The sequence below is a fragment of the Caretta caretta genome, chromosome 2, assembly GCF_965140235.1.
Source record: "Caretta caretta isolate rCarCar2 chromosome 2, rCarCar1.hap1, whole genome shotgun sequence".
Taxonomy (NCBI): domain Eukaryota; kingdom Metazoa; phylum Chordata; order Testudines; family Cheloniidae; genus Caretta; species Caretta caretta.
Window position 1 is genome coordinate 167,414,307 of NC_134207.1, and position 22,950 is coordinate 167,437,256.

General features: G+C 40.3%; 1 protein-coding gene across 9 annotated transcripts in view; it reads right to left on the reverse strand.

Moving 5' to 3' along the window:
- The window catches only part of IKZF1 (IKAROS family zinc finger 1), a 94,065-nt gene that overhangs the window by 66,827 nt on the left and 4,288 nt on the right, over positions 1–22,950 (reverse strand). For all 9 annotated transcript variants that reach the window (XM_048839248.2, XM_048839245.2, XM_048839243.2 and 6 more), the window contains exons 2-3: positions 13,049–13,102; positions 4,913–5,026 (exon numbers count right to left, since the gene is read on the reverse strand). In XM_048839248.2, coding sequence (XP_048695205.1) covers positions 4,913–5,026; positions 13,049–13,102 — 168 coding nt within the window. The remainder of the gene's footprint in view (positions 1–4,912; positions 5,027–13,048; positions 13,103–22,950) is intronic.

Sequence of the window (22,950 nt, forward strand, 5' to 3'; positions counted from 1 at the left end):
ATTGAAGTTAGGAGCCTAAATATCTTTGAGAAGCTGGGCCTTATGTGACTTAACACAAGTCAGTGGCTTTCTGTGGGACTTGTGCTCCTAAGTCACTTAGGCACTTTTGAAAATCTCACTTGTGGTTTCTAGGAGTAAAGATCCTGAAACTCAGAGTAGGAGGGTCTGGGTGAGCAGAGCAAAAAGAAAAGAGAAACGGTTATAGGTGCCAGATCAGAACAAGAAAGAAATCTAGGGTGGAGAAGAAAGGCAGGAAGGAGGTTTGGTAGACAAGGCAGCAGAAGTAGAGGTTGAAGGAGGAAGCTATTCAACCTCACAATGATCCAGGAGTTAGATGGTAAAGAAGTTGACAAGCTGATCAGGGAAATAAATGACTTAAATTATGTCCCCTGACCCTCTTTATTGGTGCTTTGCTCTGCTGGTTTAGAGTATTCTCAGAAGCCAGTGATGAGTTTACTTCTGCACAGAATATTTTCAAAGCTGCCTATCGTTTTCAGAGGCAGAGATTTTGGTTGCCTCCATTTTTGAGTGTTCATCTTGAGGCACGTTAAAAGAGGCCTGATTTTTTTAACAACTGCTGAGCATTAACACCTTGAAATCTGGGTCCCTTAAGCTGATTCAAGTTGGACATACAAAAACCGACACACCCCAAAATCACCAGTCACTAAAGAAAATCTTGGCTGGTGAATTTTGTTCTGTTACTCAAGGAATCAACTGTACCTTCACTTCTCTGAGAGATGGTGGCATATTAACAAGAATGTATTGTGTATACGTGTGAAAGCACCTGCACAGTGTTCACCAAAGGAAAGAAGAGCTTATGTGGGGCATTTTGCAGGCACTTCGGCTCATGTTTGTTGGTCTGTTGTTCTTTCTCCCCAGTCTTGTAACCACCTGCTACCATTCACACATGTGCACGGGACAGGCTAGTAAGCATTGGCCAGTCTATGCAGCGAGCACTTCCTGTCAAGGGAAAAGAGTTTCAGTATGTTCCCTTTTTAGCAGGTCTGCAGCATAAGGTTCAACGCTCAGGTTACCATAGGAGGAGGTGGGAGAGGAGATTTTCAAAGGCACAAAGGGGAGTTAAGTGCCTATCTTTCTGTCTAAAATAACTTATGTTCCCTGATCTTTTGACCTTTAACATGCTAAATGGATTAATAAAGGTAACTAACGTTCTGAGCATGAGGTTAGACGTTTCGTTCAGTGCAACTACAAATCTGACTAAGCAAGCAGTCCATTTGGAACATTTCAACCTCAGGGGTATGTCATCCCTTCAAAATTTCTCATCTAATGTTACCAGTTCACGGTGGACAATAGTTACTCCTTCCATTTCACCAAATAGTAATTTCCAATGATATCTCCAGTTGGCTTACATTTCAGCTACTCTCCAGAGTCTAGCTGCTCTTCAGCACACACGCCCACAATTCTGGTTAACAGTAAATGCTACATGCATGCAGTAAGGAGAGAACTGATCTTCTAAGGGGTCATGGTACAAACATAACCACAGGCTGAAAGGCACTGGAATGCACAGAGTATTGCCATTGCCTAAGGAACCAGATAGAACACTGGGAAAGTCTTTAGGATTAAAATGTGCCCGGCCATCTTTTTTCATCTGTATCTTGTGTAATTACCATGGGCCACATGCTCTCCCTCTGCTACAGTGCGTATAGAACTTGTGGGTCATTACAATAATCTGCTGTCCACAACCATCTCCCCCTTTCCTCCAAACTGCCTTCCAAGGTCGTCTTGATATTTGACTTATGATCTCGGATAACACACAGAGAGGGGAAGAAACTGGAGTAGCAATGACTCCTTTCACGTGCAATGTAAGGAGTTTCTGCACTTCTATGCCACCATCACAGTGGTAACAGGTTCTACTCCTAGCTGTCTAGCAACTTATTTGGCCCAATCATTGTAGTATCTCTGCTATTGCATTCATTAAACCTTGACTGACATTAACCTTTTTCTGGATGGGGAGCCACCATATCAAACCAAAGGGCCTCTGGAGGCCATATTTCACTGACTATGTAAAATGCATGCTGCATGTCAAGCCTTGCTGATGGGAGATGAAAGTCAGGTATTTAACTCTGACAAAGATGGAATGATAAACAAAATGCCTGCCTGTTCAGCTGGAGGGACCCTGGAACATGCACTGATAAGTATTGTGAAAGCAGAATTAGATTCTCCCTTATTATGAATCCCATCTTCACTTTTTTTAAAAAAAAGGTAGCAAGCAGATGCATGTATTATACTCCAGACAGCACTAAGATTGTGTGGCATAGGAGGTAGTTGTTATGAAATTGAGGCCTTTTAAACAGGATAATATAATTTTCGAAGAAAAACTATGGTTAGCTCCAGGAGAAGAGATTATTGGAAAGGAGGAAAGCAAATCCAGCTCTGGGGTCTAGAGAAATAATGTAAGTGTTGGATTCAGTGGCTATAATGAATGGTGCCCAGAGAGCAGAGTATTGCAAATTGTCTATATTGTTATATAGGGCAGAGCATCTCTTCCTTGCAAGAATGTAACCCCTGTCACCCAAGTAGCCATGGATAGAACATGAGGGTCTTTGAGCAGCTGTAGAAAGATATGCTGCAGTCAAGATGATGAAGACCTGTTTTACCACTGGGATCCTATGAGGACAAGAGATACATTTCATTGTACAGGGAAACCCAAGAACAATGTGTTTGTTTTACAAAAACTCACTGTAGATACGTACTACTTTGCAGTCTCACTACAGGCATGCTGGGAAGCCTATAGGAGAGCTGCATCACCAACATGGCCCATTTTGCATAATCTGTGTGTGGTTAAATAAATTCGATGTAATCAAAATATTGGCTGTTTTAAAAGTTATCTATATTTACCAGTTATTTGATTAGGAGGTTTTAAATCAAGATTTGAATATGTTGTAATAGCAGGTTATTGTGGGGGAGTGATTCAGTTTACTGATCATGTTAACAAAGATATAAAGGGCAACATTTTCAAAAACAGGTGCCTAAAGTTAGACTCCTAAATTCACAAGTGGCCTGATTTTCAAAACTGCCGAGTGTAACACTGACAGACCCCAGTCGTCGGCAGGCAGGATTGAACCTGGAACCTCTGGAGCTTAGTGCGTGAACCTCTACTGCATGAGCTAAAAGCCATCTGCCTCTTTGCTAAGGCTGTAGAGCAGACTCATTAATCTCTCTGTAAGTGATCTCGGTGCCACTAGATGGGACAGAACACCACACCCAGGAAGAGTGTGGGTTACACTGAGCACCTGTACATTTTTTTTTCTTTTTTAAATAGAGTCAGACCACTTATTTTGCCTAATTATGGCTTTAGGAGCCTAATTTTATGCTCCTACTTTTGAGAATATTTGCGTAAGCACTGAGCAAAATGAAGACTCCCAAGGCAGTATTGGGCTGGTGGTTCTATTCATTGCTCCGCCACTGCCCTGCAGGGTCAGTTTGGGTGAGCCATTTCCCCTCTTTGTGACTCCTCTTCCCCCCGATCCTTCGTGTCTCTTCTCTGTTTAGAGTATAAACTCTTCAGAGCAGGGACTCTCTCAATCTTTTGTTTATACAGGCTCTCGCCCAATGGGTCCCCATCTCTACTGGGGCCTTTAATTGCTACCATAAAATAAACCCTTCTCCTGGCACCTCTGTTTATCCAAATATCAATGGAATTTTACTAACCCCCAGTGCCGGCAGACAGGCAAGAAGGGCATTTTAATATGTATTGCCTTTTCCTACCAAAAGGGACATTTCAGTCTTTCCTGGTATTAATCCCAGATTTGGAAGGCAGAGGAAACGTTGATTCTGTGGCTCTGTAAATTCCTTCTGAGTGGGCCACCTCAGTGTAGACAAGGAGCAGAACAGGCATATTTGAATATTTTACTCTACCAGAGTAGAGTGTGTCAAGCAGCAACAGACCCAATCCTGCACACTAGGCTGTGGGTAAATGATTCTGGGCTTGTCTACACACTGCATTAGTCCACAACAGACAGGTGTAAATTCTGGTGTGCACTATCGTGTTGCACACTAACTGTGGACTCTGTTGGCATGCACGAAAACTTCCCTAGTGCATGTTAACATACCTCCATTTCCAACAATACTACATTAATGCACAGTGGAGGTCTTTTAGTGCGTGCCAGGAGGGTCCACATGGGCCAGTTAGTGCTTAACACACCAGTGCTCATTAGAATTCACACCCGTCTTCTGTGGATTAAAGGGCGAAGCAAACCCGCCCTTAGTCTAAGACGTATCAGCACTTTGCAAATCAGTTCTGGTTCATGATTAGCGGTAAGCTAATAGATTTGGCCATTTTGCAGATTACACAGGAAAGAGAAATTCAAGTGATTTTCAGGATATGCACAATAAAAACAGTAAGCATCATTGCAGAGCAATCTGTAAAAAGGTTGGACATACATAGCCAAAGACTTTGCAAGTTATGAGCAAACCATATGCCATAATGTGAAACGTCTGAAAAAATTCACCAAGCACAGAGCTAATGTGCTCATGGCCAAGCTAATGTTCAGATCAGAAAACTGAGTGTTCCACACGTTAACAAAATTGGAGTGAGCTTTATTTTGCTTTGGAACCACTTACTTCATAATCTATTACTGATCTCTACAGCAGAACAGTTTCCTATGCAGAATTAGAAGGGTTTCATCTCCTTGTGGGAGATGCATGTAACCAGTCATGCTTTAGAAACTAGACAAGTGGGAGGATCTTTCTAGTTCCTTTAGGATGAACTGGCCTGCAGACTGCATTCCCCTACGTACGTGATGGCTGGGTGGAAAGCACTGAACAACCTCATTGAATTACCATTACTAAAGGGGATGAAGACTTCCTAGTATACCAGTCAACTATACAATGTTTTGTTTAATACTATGGTGGGCTAATATTTCTAAACACAACAGACCAACCATCTTACCCAAAACTCTGTCATTCTTCTGCTGTCCTCCTGTACTGGTTGAAAGGTCTTCTGGTACAGGCATGGGCTCATCTGCATCATCTGGGACATCACTTATTGGAGGACTTTCCTTGCCTAGTCACAGAAGAATAAATAATAACGTAAGATTAATAATATTGGCTGGAATAGCTAAAATACTTTCCAGGGACCCTAGCCTGCTATCCTCCTGCATGAAAAGCTCCTCCTGCAGTGGGAGTTATATGCACGGAAGAACACCCTTGCTAGATGTACTTTACCCATAACACCAAGGGACTTCTTACTTTCTTCCCTGGATGCTACATAAAGAAAAGTAGATTTTTGCTCTGGTGCTAGCAACTACTAACAGCAAAACTACACTGACAAATTGTCTAAATGCTCTAAAAGCTCTCCTCACAAATGACTAGTATGCACAGCAGGGGTGGGCAAACTTTTTGGCCCGAGGGCCACACTGGGCTATGGAAATTGTATGGTGGGCCATGAATGCTCACGAAATTGGGGGTTGGGGTGCGGGATGGGGTGAGGGCTCCAGCTGGGGGTGCGGGCTCTGGGGTGGGGCCAGAAATGAGGAGTTCAGGGTACTGGGCGGGTTAGGGTGCAGGGGGGTGAGGGCTCTGGTGGGGGCTGAGGATGAGGGGTTTGGGGTGCAGGTGGGGGCTCCAGGCTGGGACTGAAGGGTTCAGAAGGTGGGAGGGGGATCAGGGCTGGGGCAGGGGGTCGGGGCACGGGGGGGGTGAGGGCTCTGGCTGGGCGTGCGAGCTCTGGGCTGAGATTGAGGGGTTCAGAAGGCGGGAGGGGGATCAGGGCTGTGGCAGGGGATTGGGGCATAGGGGGGGCCTCAGGGGTGCAGGCTCCGGCCAGCACTTACCACAAGCAGCTCCCGGAAGCATGTCCCCCCCTCCAGCTTCATGGTGCAGCCAGGCAGCTCTGCGCGCTGCCCCATCCACAGGTGCGACCCCTGCAGCTCCCGTTGGCTGCGGTTCGTGGCCAATGGGAGCTGCAGAAGGGGCGGTGCCTGCAGACAGGGCAGCTCACAGAGCTTCCTGGCCACACCCCCGCGTACTACATAGGAGCCAGAGGGGGTCGAGTGATGGGGGGAGGGTCATGCCGGCTGGAGTGTCGGAGCAGGACAAACTCCCAACCCCGCTCCTCGGCTGGAGCTGAGGGCTGGATTAAATAGCCTGATGGGATGGATATGGCCATAGTTTGCCCACCCCTGGTCTACAGCATGGCTTCACTCTTAGCCACAGTTCTCACTGGCTGGCTCACAACACAGGCTTAAAAATGGCATGATGCTACAAGAAGCTTAGTTCTCTCAGCTCCCAGTGATTTCTGTTGCTCAGCGCCTTGCATGATTTGGCTTGCCAGTGCACTGCTGCCAGAATCAAGTACAACCCAACATGGTACTGCTTTGTGTTTTGTCATCTCTCGTTGGCAAAGTGAAACGAACCAATAGCTTGAATACAAGCTTTTTGCAGAATAAACAAATCAGGTTCCATAGCGATTTTTTAAAAAGGTAACATTTCAGTTCCAAACGCAAGACATTTCAGAAAATAATTCCACTCCTAATTACTGCATTATGACAGATGGGGAGGTTTCCTGTGTTAATTTTCATTCACTGTGGGTACAACCTTGTTGTGTAGTACTATAGCATGCATTATCCTGCCAAGAGGCCCTCTTACAATGGCTTTAAACATTATGGGTCAAATTCAGGCCTGGTGTCACTCTACTGTAGCCAATGGAGTTATCTAGGAGATTAATTTAGACCACCATTATTAAAAAACAATTCTTTTATCAAACAATAAAAGAATGAGATAGACAATGGGCTGGATTCTGACCTCACTGATGTTGGAATAACACCACTAACTTTAACAGCTTTAATTACTGAGGTAATGAAGATCATCTACAAGTATCTGAAGATGGTGTAGAAAGGAAAGTGCTGCTAAGGACTTTGTGACTACATAACTAGGTATAAGGGGATTAAATTTAGAAGGGGAAAAAAAAGAAGTTGACTTAATTTCTTAATGATGAATTTATCAGATTGTAAAACAGTCTCCCAAGGGAAGCACCAGGAGCAGCATCAGATGAGTCATTTAAAACTACAGTGGACAAAGAACTTCAGGATAAACTGTGGGGACTAATCCCTGCACTGGCAGGAGGACAGACTATATCAGTTAAAATTTCTTTCACATCTCTAACTTCTATGGTATTTTCGTAAAGAGACAAATAATACTGACTAGATGTGGATGCCCAGCTGAAGATGGGTTGGGTAAGGGAAAAGAAGGAGCATGAACTCAGAGCAAAAAAGAACAAAGCAGGAAGTAAGCTGATTAAAATGTTTCGATTGTTATTTGCTCAGCTCCTTTGTGAAGTTAGCCCTGTAATTTCCTTGACTACTTTACAGGCTTTAAGGAACTTAAGAACTGCTAACAACTTTTTCACTGCAAGTCACAACTTGCCAAGCTGAGCTGCATCTTACGGAGAGGAGGCAGAGAGTGGGGTAATACGGCTTAAACATTTGAGCTATTTAAAAAAAAAAAAAAAGGCAGAAGAAGAAGAAATTTAACTCATGGGCGAGGGTCATTCCCAATCAGAACCGGTTTCCCTAATCGTAGATTTTCCTTCGCAAAATGTATACATATATATCTTACTATATGTTCCATTCTATGCATCCGATGAAGTGGGCTGTAGCCCACAAAAGCTTATGCTCTAATAAATTTGTTAGTCTCTAAGGTGCCACAAGTACTCCTGTTCTTTTTTTAAAATTTTGTATATCAAAAGCCACTTGCAAGTTTCAAGGCCCTATTGTGCTCTCCATTACACCAGTTAAAGCCCACATACGTACTCTAGATTTGGGAGAAGAGTGATCATAAAAAGCATCTGGCTTGTGTTTCTAAAGACCAGTTTAAATAGCTAACTGTAGACCACATGGAATAGCAAGCATAAAATCAGAACTTCACTCCTCCCCAAAGTTAAGCATCCTACCACCACATCTTTAAAGGAATCTTTTTGGGATTCAAAAAATAAAGTAAAATTAGAAGGTCAAGCACTTTGGCAGCTTACAGTAAATAACCAGGATATGGATTACTGCTTGTTTAGTTTTACTAAAGAATGGGGCCAGACACCCAACTGGTGTAAATCAGTGGACCTCAGTGGAGCTGATTTACACAAGCTGAAGATCAAACACATTACTTTGTTTGAGGAAACTCTACTTTGCAAACTTTGCTTTAATAACTCTTGTCACAGAAGCTTGGGATTTCTTCCCACTGCACATGACAGCACAATCCTTGTATAAAAAAGACTGGGTAAAAATAATAGTTTTTAAATGGCTATGTATGATTTTTCTCTTGGATTCCAGATCATGATCTTCTTATTTCATGCCTTAACTACATCTAAATTGTTACACCCTGATAAATTCACTACTGCATGGCAATCTTACAGATTTGCAATCTCACTAAAATGTCTTGCAGATGAATTTAAAAATGGAAAAGGGGGGGGGGGGGGAAACAGTTCTCCATTTAATTTCTTACAGGCATGTCCAGAATAACAACAGATGTAAGGGATGCAGTTGTAAAGCTCGTAGTGAGCACTGGGACCATTTGTTAAAATGTCACAAAATCATCGAAGTCCCACCCATTTACTTCATTCTTATACATAGTTTTGCTCAAAAGTGTGTGAAACACACACACACACAGGGCAGTCTAGCATCTAGGTGTAAATTCTGTTTTTGAAAAAAACAGCCTTAAAACATGCCCTTGTTTATAAAAAGCTTTAGAGGGAAAGCACAGGACTTTTGGGAAATCTGAAGTCTATTCCTGGCTTTGCCACTGAGTCATTTGGTGACCTTGGGTAAGTCACTTAAGCCAAAAATTTTAAACTTGGATGCCTAAAATCAGGCACCCAAATCCATATTTAGAATTGTAGCATTAGGGCCCAACCCTGCAAGTTGTTTATTTTGCAGACTGAAGGTCCTCAAACTCTTTGTACTTCAGTTTCTCCATCTGTATCATGGGAATGATAGCACTGACTACCAAACAGGAGTTTTGGGAAGCTTACGGAACCAATCCAAGAATGTTCTGAGCATTTTTTACTCCCAGCGAAGCCAATGGGCACAGAGCTGGCTCAGCACCTCCACACAATTTTTTGATGCCTCAGAGGTTCAGGCCAGAAAGGTGCTTTAGAAGCACTCAGTATTATTAAAAGTAAAACAGTGAATGTCTTCTTTTAGAAATACTGGATCTTTACTTTTCTAGAAACTAATATTAGCTAAAGGCTTCTGAAGCTTTAGGGTTATTTTGAGTAGTAACTCTATGGTCACAAGTACTCTGTTTCTTTTTACACAGTAAAGCAAGAAGAAAGAAATAAGATTGTCTTGACTGAAGACTAGAAACCTAATTCTCCTTTCACTTATGTCACTTTTTAACTGGTGTAAAGTCCCTGAGATTGATTAAATTACTCCCAGTTTACACTGGTTTAAGAAAAGAATCAGACTCAGTGACTGGAACTAAATGCAGCTAAGCTGTTTTACACCAGCTGAGGCTCTAGCCTGCCATGTCAAAAGTAAAACCTTCTTCCCTGATTTCTCATCAACTGGCAAAAGTGGAGAACTACAAATGGTGATTCCTTGGGGAGATCTTTGTGTGATAGTGGTGAAAACATTCACATTGGTTTTTCATTCTCCCTCAACTGTTAGACCCAATCTAGAACTAAAAAAAACAGCAGGATAAACACTGCTAGTTAAGTGAGATATTATCTGTGTTTTCTGATTCTTTTGTATGGGCACCGGATACTGTTTGGTTAAATGTATGTCAGCTCTCTCTTCATTTCAGAACTGCAACTGCTTGCCTCACGAAATATCACTTTCAGGAGAGAAAAAAAGGGTGAACTCTGAGCTTATCAAAGAGCATTTTGGTTCCTTTAGGAGCTAGCAGTGACCGAATTCCAAGAAGCGGGAACATTTGTGTTGCAAACACAAAGGGCCTGACTCTGATCTCACTTATGCCCATTTTATGCGGTGTTGACCTGATTCTCCACTGATACACCTTGTGTCAGTTACAGCTATGCAAGTAAATGGCTTCCAAATGCTACCATTCTGATTTGACAGGGCTCTTACACCTACTTCACTCAGTATAAATAACTATACCAGGCGAAAGGCAGTGGTACATCTTGCCCATTGGGCTCAGATTTTACAGTGGGGCTGAGGAGCACTAAGCACAGTGCAGGAGAAGAGTATCAAGGTAATTTACAGCTGCAGTTGTGACCCCTCAGGCCGAGGGCCAAGCTTGTCCCCAAAATATTACAGAAGACTTGCCCTGCAATTACGTCCCTGGAAGCATACCAATAGGGCATGATTCCCTTCATCCCATGCCTACTGGCCAGCAGAGCTAGCCAGCCTTATGGGAAGGAAATAAGAAACACCCCTTAAAGGGGTTTAAGCAGCATGCAACTGGTCCTGTGAGCTCCAAAGAGCATTCTGCCCCCCTGCTCCCAAGTTGCTCGTCATGGCAGGAAAACCAGGCCATGCTACTGTACACAGCATCACATACACAATAATATCAGATGCAAAAATAAGGTATTGAAATGATTTATTGAATCAGCAGTTGACCTATGGATGATGTCACCATCAACATCAGAATACTTTACTTGTATTAATGAGGGCTCAGTCAAGAACCTGTAGGAATTAATCCACTAGTTTGTTGTTTTTGGAATAACGAGTGCACACACAGCTCAGATCACAAATGAAAGCAAGCGTAAGCTATTCTGTGGCCATTTGATCACATCACAAACACAACTAACTGTTCAGCAGAACAGTCTCTGCTCCGAGGGAGCCCAAGAGTAAAAGATCAATGGGTCACTGGCACAGCAGAGTGGGGAGGTTTACGCAGGGCATTTGCTGTGGGCAGATTATATCAGGGAGCTAAAATTCACCTCAGAGTCCACTTTTTTTAAGAAAGGAAAATCACCTCCAAAGAATCTGACTTATTGTCACCTAGGGATGCTGCGGAAATACTAGAAGTGGTACCAATCCTTCAGCATTTGGAGAGCTGGAAGCACTTAGAAATACTACTGAGTTCCCTTCAAATCTTCCCCCGCAAGGAAAGAGGCAGACAGTGTCGCCTCCTAACCCAGGAGTCAAAGCAGCCTCCCGTCCCCTGGAGAGCTAGCCTACCATACTGCTCCTCCTCACAGCAGCATACCTTGTATGGGGGTGATGCTGCCTCTGACCAACCATTGCAAGAGGGAGCAGATGTGGAGTTCAAGTTAATGCTATTTTAAGCACCATAACATTGGGTGTGGATATCCACTGGGACATGTGCTGCCATAGAGGCAGAGAAAGATGCAACTGTCTCCAACCCCCTGGAACCCAGCAGAGCCCAATCCCGATGAGGCACCCATGTATGGGATTCTGCCCCACACAGAATCACTGAATTTGAACACAACTAAAAGCTCTAGTTTAAACAGATCCTAATAATTTTGTCTGTATAAGGAATACAGGATCTGTGTTCCACTGATTTTCCTGTTGAGCAGTGTATGTGTCAAACTATACACAGATAGCAAGTTTTTAATTATTTCAATATGCAATAAAACTTTGAAGCTCAATATATTTAGTTATAAAGTAAAAAATGATGATGATGATGATTTGGGGGAAATCAACAAACCCATACAGAATAGCTGAAAATTTTCTGTTGAAAAGTATGATGGAAAATGGGTTTGGGTTTTTTGTTTTGGTCAAAACAGAAAGTTCCATGGGACACATCCATTTTATTTTAAACTTATCAGGTTTTCATCTAAAAAAATTAAAAAAAAAATGTTTTTTTTTCCTGATGAAAACTCAAAAAGATTTCTAAAAACCTAAATTTATATATGTATAAATTTAGTTTTCTAGAAATCTTTTTGTATATATACACACACAAAATTTAGTTCTGCATATATATATATATATATATATATATATATATATATATATATATATATATATAATTTACTTTTTCATTTTTCCTTCAAAAATAGATGAAAATTATATTTACAGTTTTCATCTAATTTCTTGAATGAAAAAATGCCCTGACCAGTTCTATGGTCCAAGCCATTTTATGATCACATACAGCTGGTCTTTAGGTACTGATCCTCCAAAGACTTATGCACATGTTTAATTTTAACTGTGACAGTTGTCCGTTAAAGTGAACCACCTGCTTAAGTGTCTGCAGGATGGAGGCCTCAATGAACAAAGGTGGCCTGTTTTAGACAGCATACTAAGAGTGAAAACTGAAAGTCATTTGCCATTGCTGTTGTCAAATATTAATTACAGAACCTATGGAGAGGGCAAACTATATGGCTCCTTGAGACTAGCGATGAAGCACAAAAGTATTAAGAATAATATTATCTTGATAATTATATTTCCAGACTTGCCAAGGGACCAGTCCTATCCCCAATGAAGTCAATAATAAAACTCCCAATGGGAGAAATGCAAGAAGCCAAGGGGCTGTAGAATCCTAATCATGATATTCACAGGGCAAATTTTAGAGGCCTAACTCTTCCAAGCAACACTTAAACATTCTTTCAAAGCATTGACACCTTGGAATAAAAGAGTTCTGACCCTTAAAGTCTAATGCTATTGGTGCTATGGCTTTTACTATCTACCCAGATATTTATTTATCCAGTCTTTATTTCTTAAGCCAAATAGAGTTATAAAAGATTTGGGCAGGGGGTGAGAAAGATTTCAAAAACCTACTTGGCGAGCAATTTTTTTAATTAATATTTTCCCCTCATGACTGAAGTTTATTTGTCCTGAAACTGGCATGTACCAGTCAATCTTTTATCTGTCCCCCAAAAATACCCCACAACGTGCGTCTGACCATGCTTCAAGGAAATACTGATGTAGGTTTAATGCAAAACTACTTATATTTTCCTTGGCTTCTTTAATTATAAAGTTCCTTTTAAAAAAGCCTATGCACTACTAGGTTTGATATTAAGTGATACCATTAATTATGCCCTGCTTTCCACTCTGGCATTACAAAAGATCCAAAGCAATTATAATGACAATAACAACAACACTGCACTCTGGTACAGAGATTAACAGGAATTCAGGATTTTCATCATAGATGTATTCTTTAAGGATCTCACCTGAAACCTGGGACATATCTTGAGCCTCATCTGTTTCCATTTTCCTCAAGTAATCTAAGAAAGAGAGGAAGAGCATTAACTTAATGTGAAATACAAAAAACAAGACAAAAAGCATGGGGTGGGGGGAAAGAAAAATCCTTTGCTATTTAACTATGAGATTATCTCGCAAGAATAATGTATTTTTCTCTTTATTTTCCTCCCTGCATACCTGGGTATCAGACTGGCACAGACCTTGATCCTTTTTAAAACAGCATTACAAAGATTTATAAAAATATCATTACAAGCACAGGAGGACCAAATTTGTTATTTATTGTTAATTTCCTACTGCATAATAACCCAAAATGCAAACTGACTGCAACAAAATTAAGCAGAAAATTAAATGGCCCTGGGTCATTGTAGGCACAGAATTCATTCTCTTGGTTGATCCATAGTTATGTTCTTTCTAATTTACTGAGCATGCATCGATGAACCTTGAGTCAGCTTGGTGACACGCGTACAATCAGCAATCAAAAAACGAAGCAATTTGCTGAAGAATGTCTCATTTACCCAGGCAGGGCTGCATATCTGAGCAGCAACCGCCACTACCTCCATTAATAATGAATACACCTCAAGCAGTGGCAGATGGGCAAAACAGCAGCTTCAGTCTTTGGCCCTCACTCTTTCAGGAGCCCTGGCTTCAGACCACATCAGTTTTCTTCTACACAGGGAGAAGTAAAGCTCCCTAAAATAGCAAAACAAGCCCAGGAGACAAAGGGAACCCAGGCCTTCCTGTTTTGCTGACAGATGGCTGGCTCCACAGATTGGTAACAAATACTGGGAAGCTACTGCCCTTCTGTTGCAACACATAATGTTCTGAGAGTAAGTTGCGAGTGACCACAAACTCTGGGGAGAAGCACGCTGAGGGTTAGTGGGTAGAAATAAAATTAAAATTTTCACTTGGAGCACAAGACTACAAGTCTGAAGTCTCAAGTGCCTATGGTGGACATCTGGTAGTGCCTTGGATAATGAATGGCTTACTAGAGCAGGTATTCCCAGCACAACCTGATACTAAACTTTCAGCATGGTGCTGGCAACTCAGGTAACCTTAGGAGAAAAACGTTCTTTAACCTGTAAACTCTGTCTACTACAAGGCTTTGGGCCATGTCCTCATCTAATGTAAACTGTCATAGCTTCTTTGACTTCAATGGAACTATGACAGTTTACACCAGCTGAGAATCTGGCTCCTTTGATGTCATTGCATTCAAGGCACCACCACCAATCTAGTTTTCTGGAATCAGAAAGGTGGCAATGGAAACCTATTTCTATGAAAGAGTTAGAAACAGAGGAAGACAGTGGTTGCGTTACTGTACAAAGAGTTATAACACTAGTCTGATGTTTGGGGCAAGTGTACAACATCCATTCTTCTCAAATCCTCAAACATCTCTTTTTCTGAATGAAAGAAAGAAAGAAAGAAAAAGAAAGAAACCATCAGTACTGTTGGGGATAGTAACGTGATACCAAATAAATGGCAGAGGAAAGGCTTGTAACAGCAGTAGTCCTATTTAATTCTCCAATGAATGTTATGGACTTCCCAGGCAAGTCTCAGAACCCACACAGTGCACCTCAGATCTAACAGTCTGCTCTTCAGACACATGCAAGTCTCCCTTTCATGTCAATGGAAGCTTTGTGCACAAGGAAGATCCCAGTATCAGCGGGCACATCTGCTGTGTGGATTTAAGAGCAGACTTTTACCCTCCGCATTTTGCTACCATGCCTTCAAATGCCACCAGGCATTCCACCCACTGCATAACTGCCCTAATGCTACTCAACATACCAGAACGTTTTGTTTTGCTTTATTTCAGTCCCAAATTTTAGTCCCAGCCAAAACAATTTGTAAAAAATCACTGCCTAAAATAGATTGTAGCTTTGCAAAACACAAAAAGCTTCCTTCCACCCAACAATTTACATCAACTTCTATGGGACAGAAGAGATTTCAATTTGTCCATTTTTTTAATAAAGATAGGCTGTATTTCCCACTGACTACTTATCTTGAGGGAGGGGAAATCCAGCATCATCTTCTAATTGTAACCTGTTCAGTTACTGGAAATGTGGTATGTACTTGTAGGTGGGACTGTACAAAAGCCCAGTCTCCATATACACACTCCCTTAGTTCTTCTGCAAGGGTCACTGAACACAAATGAAGGAAAAGACATTCCTATGCATCTCTTGGTGCCTTAGATGATCATCCAGCTGTTTGATTAACATACAGTTTCATTGTGTCATGGTGAACTCCAGCCAAACAAAAACTCAAGAAAATATTTACAATGGTAGGGAATCCTATACATTAATTAACCAGTGTCTCTAGAATAATTAGAAAATGCTTCGAGGTCTATTTCCAGGGCTTCAGAGAAGACAAAGCAAAATATGGGGGGTTTCTTCTTCCTCAATAAATCCATTAAGGATGGTCTCTTCGGCAGAAAAGGATATTTGAATATGAACGTTTCTATTTTATTATTCCCATAATTACCCTCCTTTACCATGACAAACCATACAACCCCAACGTTTCTGCAGTATACCAAGTACTGAATCATTCCTACTCTCCCAACGCATGCTCCTTTTTGCCTTTTAGCTGAAGTCAGACATGGAGTTAAATTTGCAAAGGCTTCCCCTTTCTAAATGGGGGGAGGTCCCCTGGTTTAGATAGGAGAGGACTGGTGTCTGAGTGTTCTTGAGGAGAGATCCTCCACTCTGCCACATGCCTCTCCTGGGTCTGTGAAAGCCTAGATTTGCTCACCTTCAGTACATTCTCTCAGGCTCACTTCTTTCCCCAGGCTTTTTTGGGGGGACAAGAGATTGATTAGGGTTTTGGAATGAGTGGATGGGCAATATATTAGTTTGGTTGGGAAAGAAGAAGGAATGTCTTTTTTGAAATGGTCTTTTGGACCTCATAACTAGTCTTATGTGTGTTCAGCACCCACAGCATTGATCATTCAATAAATGTAAATTCATTATATTAAAGCAGGTGATGCCTAATTTGATGGGGGGAAAATACTAGTGTAATGCTAGTGTCTTCAGATTGTAGGTACCAGTGAAATCCCAACCAATTCCAACGAAAGTTTTAGGTTTACCAGGGACACATGACTGGACCCATATCTAAGTGCTGGGACAATACGTTTTTTGTAACCCTGCACTGGTACAAAGGCTTTTAAATCCTTACCTAGGCATAATCTCCCATTGGGCCAAATTTTTGTGTAATGAGAGCACTAGCTGTTCAAGTGACTTTGACATGGGTATATGTGTGAGTAAGAACTGATGACCTGATCTTGCTTCCATTGAAATCAATGGGAGCTTTGCTATAGACTTCAAGGGGAGCAGGATATAGTCCTAAGTAAGGACACTAGGATTCCCCCCACCAAAGTTACAATTTAAGACTGGATTTTGAATGTTATCACAGGTGGACACAAAAGGATTTCTGCAGAAGTGTATATGGCATGAGACATTGGGGGAAAGCACTATTATTTAGTAAAAGGAAAAACATTAACAACCAACCCCTTGCAAATTTTCATAATAATTTTAAACTCAAATTCACTATAGGCACAAGTGTGTGCAATTTCACTGCCTTCTACACAGTTGCCCCTGCTTATGCCAACACTGAATGTAAGCCAACGTTTTTAAACGTAAGTCCACATTTAGGCCCCCAAATAAGGAGCCATTAACTTCAATGGGAGGTGCAGGTGCTCAGCACCTCTGGAAATTCTGGCCTCTTTTATTTAGGTGCCTAAATATGGATTTAAGTGCTTGCGCCATTACAGAAAATATTTACAAAGCTCCCTTTAAAATATTATATAGTTTCTTCAAATCTCCTTAGAAATTGAATTCAAACCAATACATTTTCCTCTTAATAATCTAGAGACTTGATTGCAAAAATTAATTATAATGCTTTTGAAAACAAAATGTTGTAAATCTTTGGGTTGTGACATTATTAATCCTCAAGAAACACACACTAAAATGGAAGGACTATATTGGTTCTGTTTTACACAAAATGATGCTTTAAATAAGAAAACAATGTATATGCACACAAATACACAGAATCTGTACAGGGTACCATCTGGTCAAATCCTGTGTTTGCAGACATGCACATGATTTCTTTTCCTCTTGTCAACTCCTCTCTACAGCTCTGCCTATGCACTGTTCATGGCAAATGCACATGCACATGCCAGCCACATCATGTTTAAGTGTAATACATGCACAATTTTGAATGTGTTCACATGGAACACTTAACCTTTCATAGTCTGAAGAAAAGTTGAGTGGGTCAAGCTTTGCCTTCAGTTACTCCCATGCAACACCATTCAAATTCAGCTGAGTTGCACTGCTGTTAGTGAGAGGAGAATGTGGCCCAACACGCGCATTCTAAACTCCAAGCTATTTTTTCCCCACCTAACTGTCAAAACAGGCCAGATTAAGTGTTCACATCAATTGCAATTCATTGCAGTAGGGTTATATCAATGATGAATTTGGGCCCAAAAGTTAATGGGGTCCTTTAGGCTGCTGTTAGGGGGAAGAAATCTCTATAAAGGTTAATTTTTCTAACTCAGGATGTTGCCCTTCAAAATGCACCAAACTTGTTTTCTGCAAACGGAGTGTTGGTGTATTATTTCATCTCCTATTTTTCAATGAAAATTTAAAAGTAAACCATACACATTAAAGCATAGCATTTATAAAGTGCTTTATACATTCAAAATGATGTACAAGCATGAGAACTCAGGCCTGCATCCTCCGCAACCAAAACTTCCACTGAAACCAATGGGACTTTGGAGTGTGAAGAGACTCCAGATAAGGCCTATTGCCTAATCAACTCCAACGTACTATCCCAATCCTGCTACATTTCCACATTCTTTGGTTTAAGCACTTGGGTAGTGACTTCAATGGGACAACCCACATGCCTATGTTAAGTACATACATGTTTGCAGGATCAAGGCTTATAATAACACACTGTAGGCTCGGTCCTAATCTCAAATACACTGATGAAAATTTGGAGTAACACTATTGACTTCAGTGCAGTTACTTTGGACTTACACCAGCACACCTGAGATCAGAATCTGGCCCTCTGTTTATATAGTTCTTCTTATTTGATTTTGTGAAGTATGAATAGGGCCCAGGTAACTACATTACACTCCTCACTACTTGTTTCCTACCCAATTTGTGGGATTTTTAAGCCCCAATACCTAAGTGGAAAGGTCTCAGAGATGCACAACTAAATAACCACATAGCCAGTGACACTGCTCTCTCAGATTATGTGCACAATTAAAGGGTAAGAGCTTTAAAAGTGTATAAGGGAGTCAGAAGAACAAGTACTATTTACAATTAGTCTTGTGCTCCTAACTGCCTTAGGCACTTTTGAAAATCCCACCCAAAATGCATACAGCACACATGATGGCTGAACAGGGACTCTTCCATTGCTATGACCATGGGCTAATAGGTCTATTCTAAAAAAACCCATAACCCTCCCCAACAAAGCCATACAGAGTAAGGGCTGATTTTGCAACCCTCATTTACACAAATAGTAAACGGAACTCATTTGAGTTAGAATTGCAGGACCTGGCCTTAAATGATTACTGATGTTATTATAGTGGGTCTCCTTTTTTGTGGTCTTTGAAATATAAGTCTCAGTGGCTCTTGATCAGACAGGATACAACATAAAAAATGCATCTCACATGAGTCGTAGCTTCAACAATACAGAGAGAGGTCAAACTCGATAAAGCCAACCCAGATAGCTTCCTGGCAAACCTGGTACCATCAAAGAATATACCATTCAAAGTATTTGAAAGTGTATGTATATTAATAGCATGACTAAGCGAGGAGTGACATGTACGGGTCCCAATTAATGAAAAAAGTCAACCGTTGCAAGCATCTGCATAACTGCAGTGTAGCTGTATCTTTAACTGCATCAAACGGTTTCAAACTGCAGAATGTTACTGAGATAATTCCCTCAAATCTGCTAGAGCTGAGGTTTGGACCAAAGGCCATGGAGAGATGATGAACTAACAAAGTGGAAAAACCCTGTAAAAGTATTTATCCTTCTATTTTTTTAAAAAATGCATCTACTGTCGATGAGGTCATTTTGTTTTAAGGGACCCTTTACTGCCAAATTAGGTAGATGAAGAGGAAGGAAAAAGAAGGAAGGTTATTAAGTTTTGTAAAATGTAGCATATTCTGAATCAACTGAGAAGGATGCGGTGGAAATACTTGTAGAAAATTGCTAGAAACCTGTAAACTAGTTTTAATTAAAAGTGTTCAATATCTCTACAAGCAGATGATAATTAACTTTATCACTGTAATTTAATAAAGTAGACTTCACAATCTCTGTGAATGACGCTACTTTTGAACCATTTTAATTCTATTTTAATTTCCTCCCCACCACACTACTCAATATAAATAGTAACTCAGAAGAAAAATAAAGGGCCCCTTCTAAAGACAGAAAATTGAGCATCACATTATGGATTTCGGTATGTTTCCAATAACAGTTAAAAATACCTTCACTGCTATTAAGAGACTCTATAAAAAGAAGAAGTTTAAAACAAAGATCAATTGTTCCCTCTCACCATCACAATTTCTCTTCTACCCAGTTTACAGTCAACATTTTCCCAAAAATCGAGGGAGGAGTTTATTTAATGCAGTCATTTTTCTACTCCTAGCAGGGGTAAATTCTGGTTAACTATGGGAATTGACAAAACAATTATAAACGTACAGTCAAAATACAATTGAGAGTTTCTGTCTATAAAATGAGGAAAGCACTGTAATTCAAGACATGAGAGTTAAAAAAAAGAACTCTGCTAAAAGCACAGATTCAAAATATTAATATATATATGGCACTTGTAAAATTAATCTCCATGTTAGTGAACAATTGCGAGGGTCTGAAAAAAGTTGAAACAAACATCCTATATAATTCTCAGTTCTTTTGGAATTTATTGTAAGAGCACTGCAGATGGTGTTTTTTAAAAGGTACATACATTCCATATATAATCTTACTCACTTTCTATAAGATTTCAGTTCTATCTCTATTGCAGTATATTTCGAAGGGAGGAATACATATCTTCCCTTTTTAGTCACTTTGTATACAAATTCTTGCAATTTTCAGATATCCCTACCTGAGCCAAAGCAAAAATTTAAAAGGATCTTCCAAATGTTTAGATTGCAACCTGATTCATTTAAAAAAAAAAATTGCTTTGCACAATGAGAAAAATAAAGAGACAATTTTCCTAATTGAGGCCATGCTTTATTAATTCATTGAACTCCGACTCCTTTCTTCATTAAGCCAAATAAAATCAAGATCATACAGAAGAGACTCATGCCTCCATCAAATAAACAAACCGAGTAAAAAAGTCAGGAGTGTAAATTAAGGCACTGACTCTACCTTCGAACAAAGCACACTATCCAAGAGCCAAATTCTGCTCTAGGACGTTTTTGCACACTGCCTCTCAAGTCAGGGGGAACATCCCATACAGAACTGAATTTGTATGTATTACTTTAAAAACACAGAAATGTTTATTACAGCAAATCTAGCAAAACAGTTGAGAGAAAGGGACATTTTTATATTTGATGGAACTTTTATTACCAAATACCCCAGGCCATATATTGAGGTAAGAATCAGCAGTCAATTTAGTTTGTGAAAATGACAAGGGGGTTTATTACCTATACCCATGATTGTGGAATTACTTCCTAATTTCTCTTCACAGTGTTCAAATTGCTTAAGATGATAAAGGGGCATTATTAGCTTGGAACAGTATATTATATGTGAGGAGGAGGGGGTTTCCTACAGTTAAAAATAACTCCTAAAAATTACTATAACTGAAATAAATTAACAAATTTCCCCCCCTCTATTTCTTTCTTTTGGTTACTTTGTGTTTTGCAATACTTTGGACCCAAACCACTATTGATTATTCCAGTTTTACACTGCTGTCAATTCATTGTTTAAACTGTGGGTCTGGTCTACGGTATGTAGTCAGTTTCATGGTTACAATCTATCAGTCAGTCAGTGTCTCTTTTACTGAGAAGGCTAATGAAACATCAACCTGGGAATAGAAATGTTTTAAATTTTTTATTAAAAATATATCTTATTAAGCTAAAGGAACAGATGCTTCCCATTGCTTTTAAAATCATTAATATTTTAGATTATATTTTATTTAAATCACCCTGTGATGCCTCATGGAAAAATGCAATATGAATTCATTCTGTTGTATTGAAGCACACTCACAAGGTAAGCCCCCAGTCCTGCACTAACGCACACAACTTCCCAATGTGATGACTCTCTGAGTAAAGTTAAGAATATACATCAGTCTGCAGATTTGGGGCCTAGATTTGCACTCAACAGGTACAATTTGACTTGGTTACAGTCTACTCAGCTCAAAGTAGTGTCAATCACTACCCATTCCACAGCCTCTTCATGTTGAAACACTCAGAGCACAAAAGAGGGCATGGCTTAGGGGGAAAAGGTGTGGTTTATGGGTGTTGTGGTTTTTTTGCCCTTTTTTTTTTTTTAAGATGTACCACAGTCCATTCCACTCTCTGCAAAAATTCTCAGTTCTGTTCAAATTTAGGGCTCAATCCACATGTAAAACTCCTACTGACTTTAAATCATAATGATGCACACATGTAGGATTGAGGAGAGCAAGTCAAAGCTGACCTTGGTAGAGGCAACTTGCCCTCCGTAATCACTTCCGACTCATAGCCACTAGGGAGATACGACGGTATAGTTATTCATAACGTGCTGGAGGGGGCTTGGCGCATCCCCTTGTTAAAATTCACCACCAAACTGAAGGGTGATTTGGGGTAATTTCCTTGCCTCTGACAGGGTTCACAAACCTTTCTGGATATTGCTAAATCTTCCCTGCCACAGGCAAATGATTCTTTGGGGCTCATAAAAACACTTGAGAAGAGCAAGTGGTTTTGCCTTTGGGCTGCTTCACTAAGTGGCAGGGATTTTCAATATGTTTCCCAGAGAATCAAACACCCAGGCAGACATTATTTGTTTTTAAGCGTATTCATTGTCCACATTTCAAATGACACAACATATACCCCATATTTTTCTAAACAGTTCCAGCAAATGCACTTAATATTAGTTTAGTTGTCCAGGGATGTTGCCTTCTCCCGGTTTAAGATTATAAAATGGAAAATTATTAGATTCACAACCCCCCCTCTGTATGATCACATGCTTCCCTGGAACACAGGGTTTTGTCACACAAATTATCCAAATGGAAATTTTGTGGGAACCCCTTAAAATATTAGCAGCACATCAGCACCTGCACATGTACAGCTGCTAACATCTTCTAAAGTTGCCAATATTAAAATCAGCTCGACACGTTGCTATTTATTTTAAATTTGGTTTAATTCTTCTACACTGTGTAGCAGGAAAAATTGTGACTTCAAAATGCATTCAAGTACATTGGTGCACATTAAGAAAACCTGACAAAATTAACTCTTGAGCCCAGTTCTGTAGCCCTTATAAATACGAGAATCCCACTGAAGTCTTCAGTGGAAGTTTTACCTACCAAAGAGATACAGGATTAGGTTGGATAAGTGACTTTAACACCTACTGGATTCTTTTTTTTAAAGTTTCCTAGCACAAACTGCCAACATAGGACATATAGTTTATTCGGTGTTTTGTCTTGTTCAAAGCATTTTCCTTACCTCTGGAATGTGCAAACAGATGGTATAAGTATCTCTGAGTTCAAATACAAATATATCTGGAAAGGTTTGGTTTCAGAGTAGCAGCCGTGTTAGTCTGTATCTGCAAAAAGAAAAGGAGGACTTGTGGCACCTTAGAGACTAACAAATTTATTTGAGCATAAGCTTTCGTGAGCTACAGCTCACTTCATCGGCTGCATGTAGCTCATGAAAGCCTATGCTCAAATAAATTTGTTAGT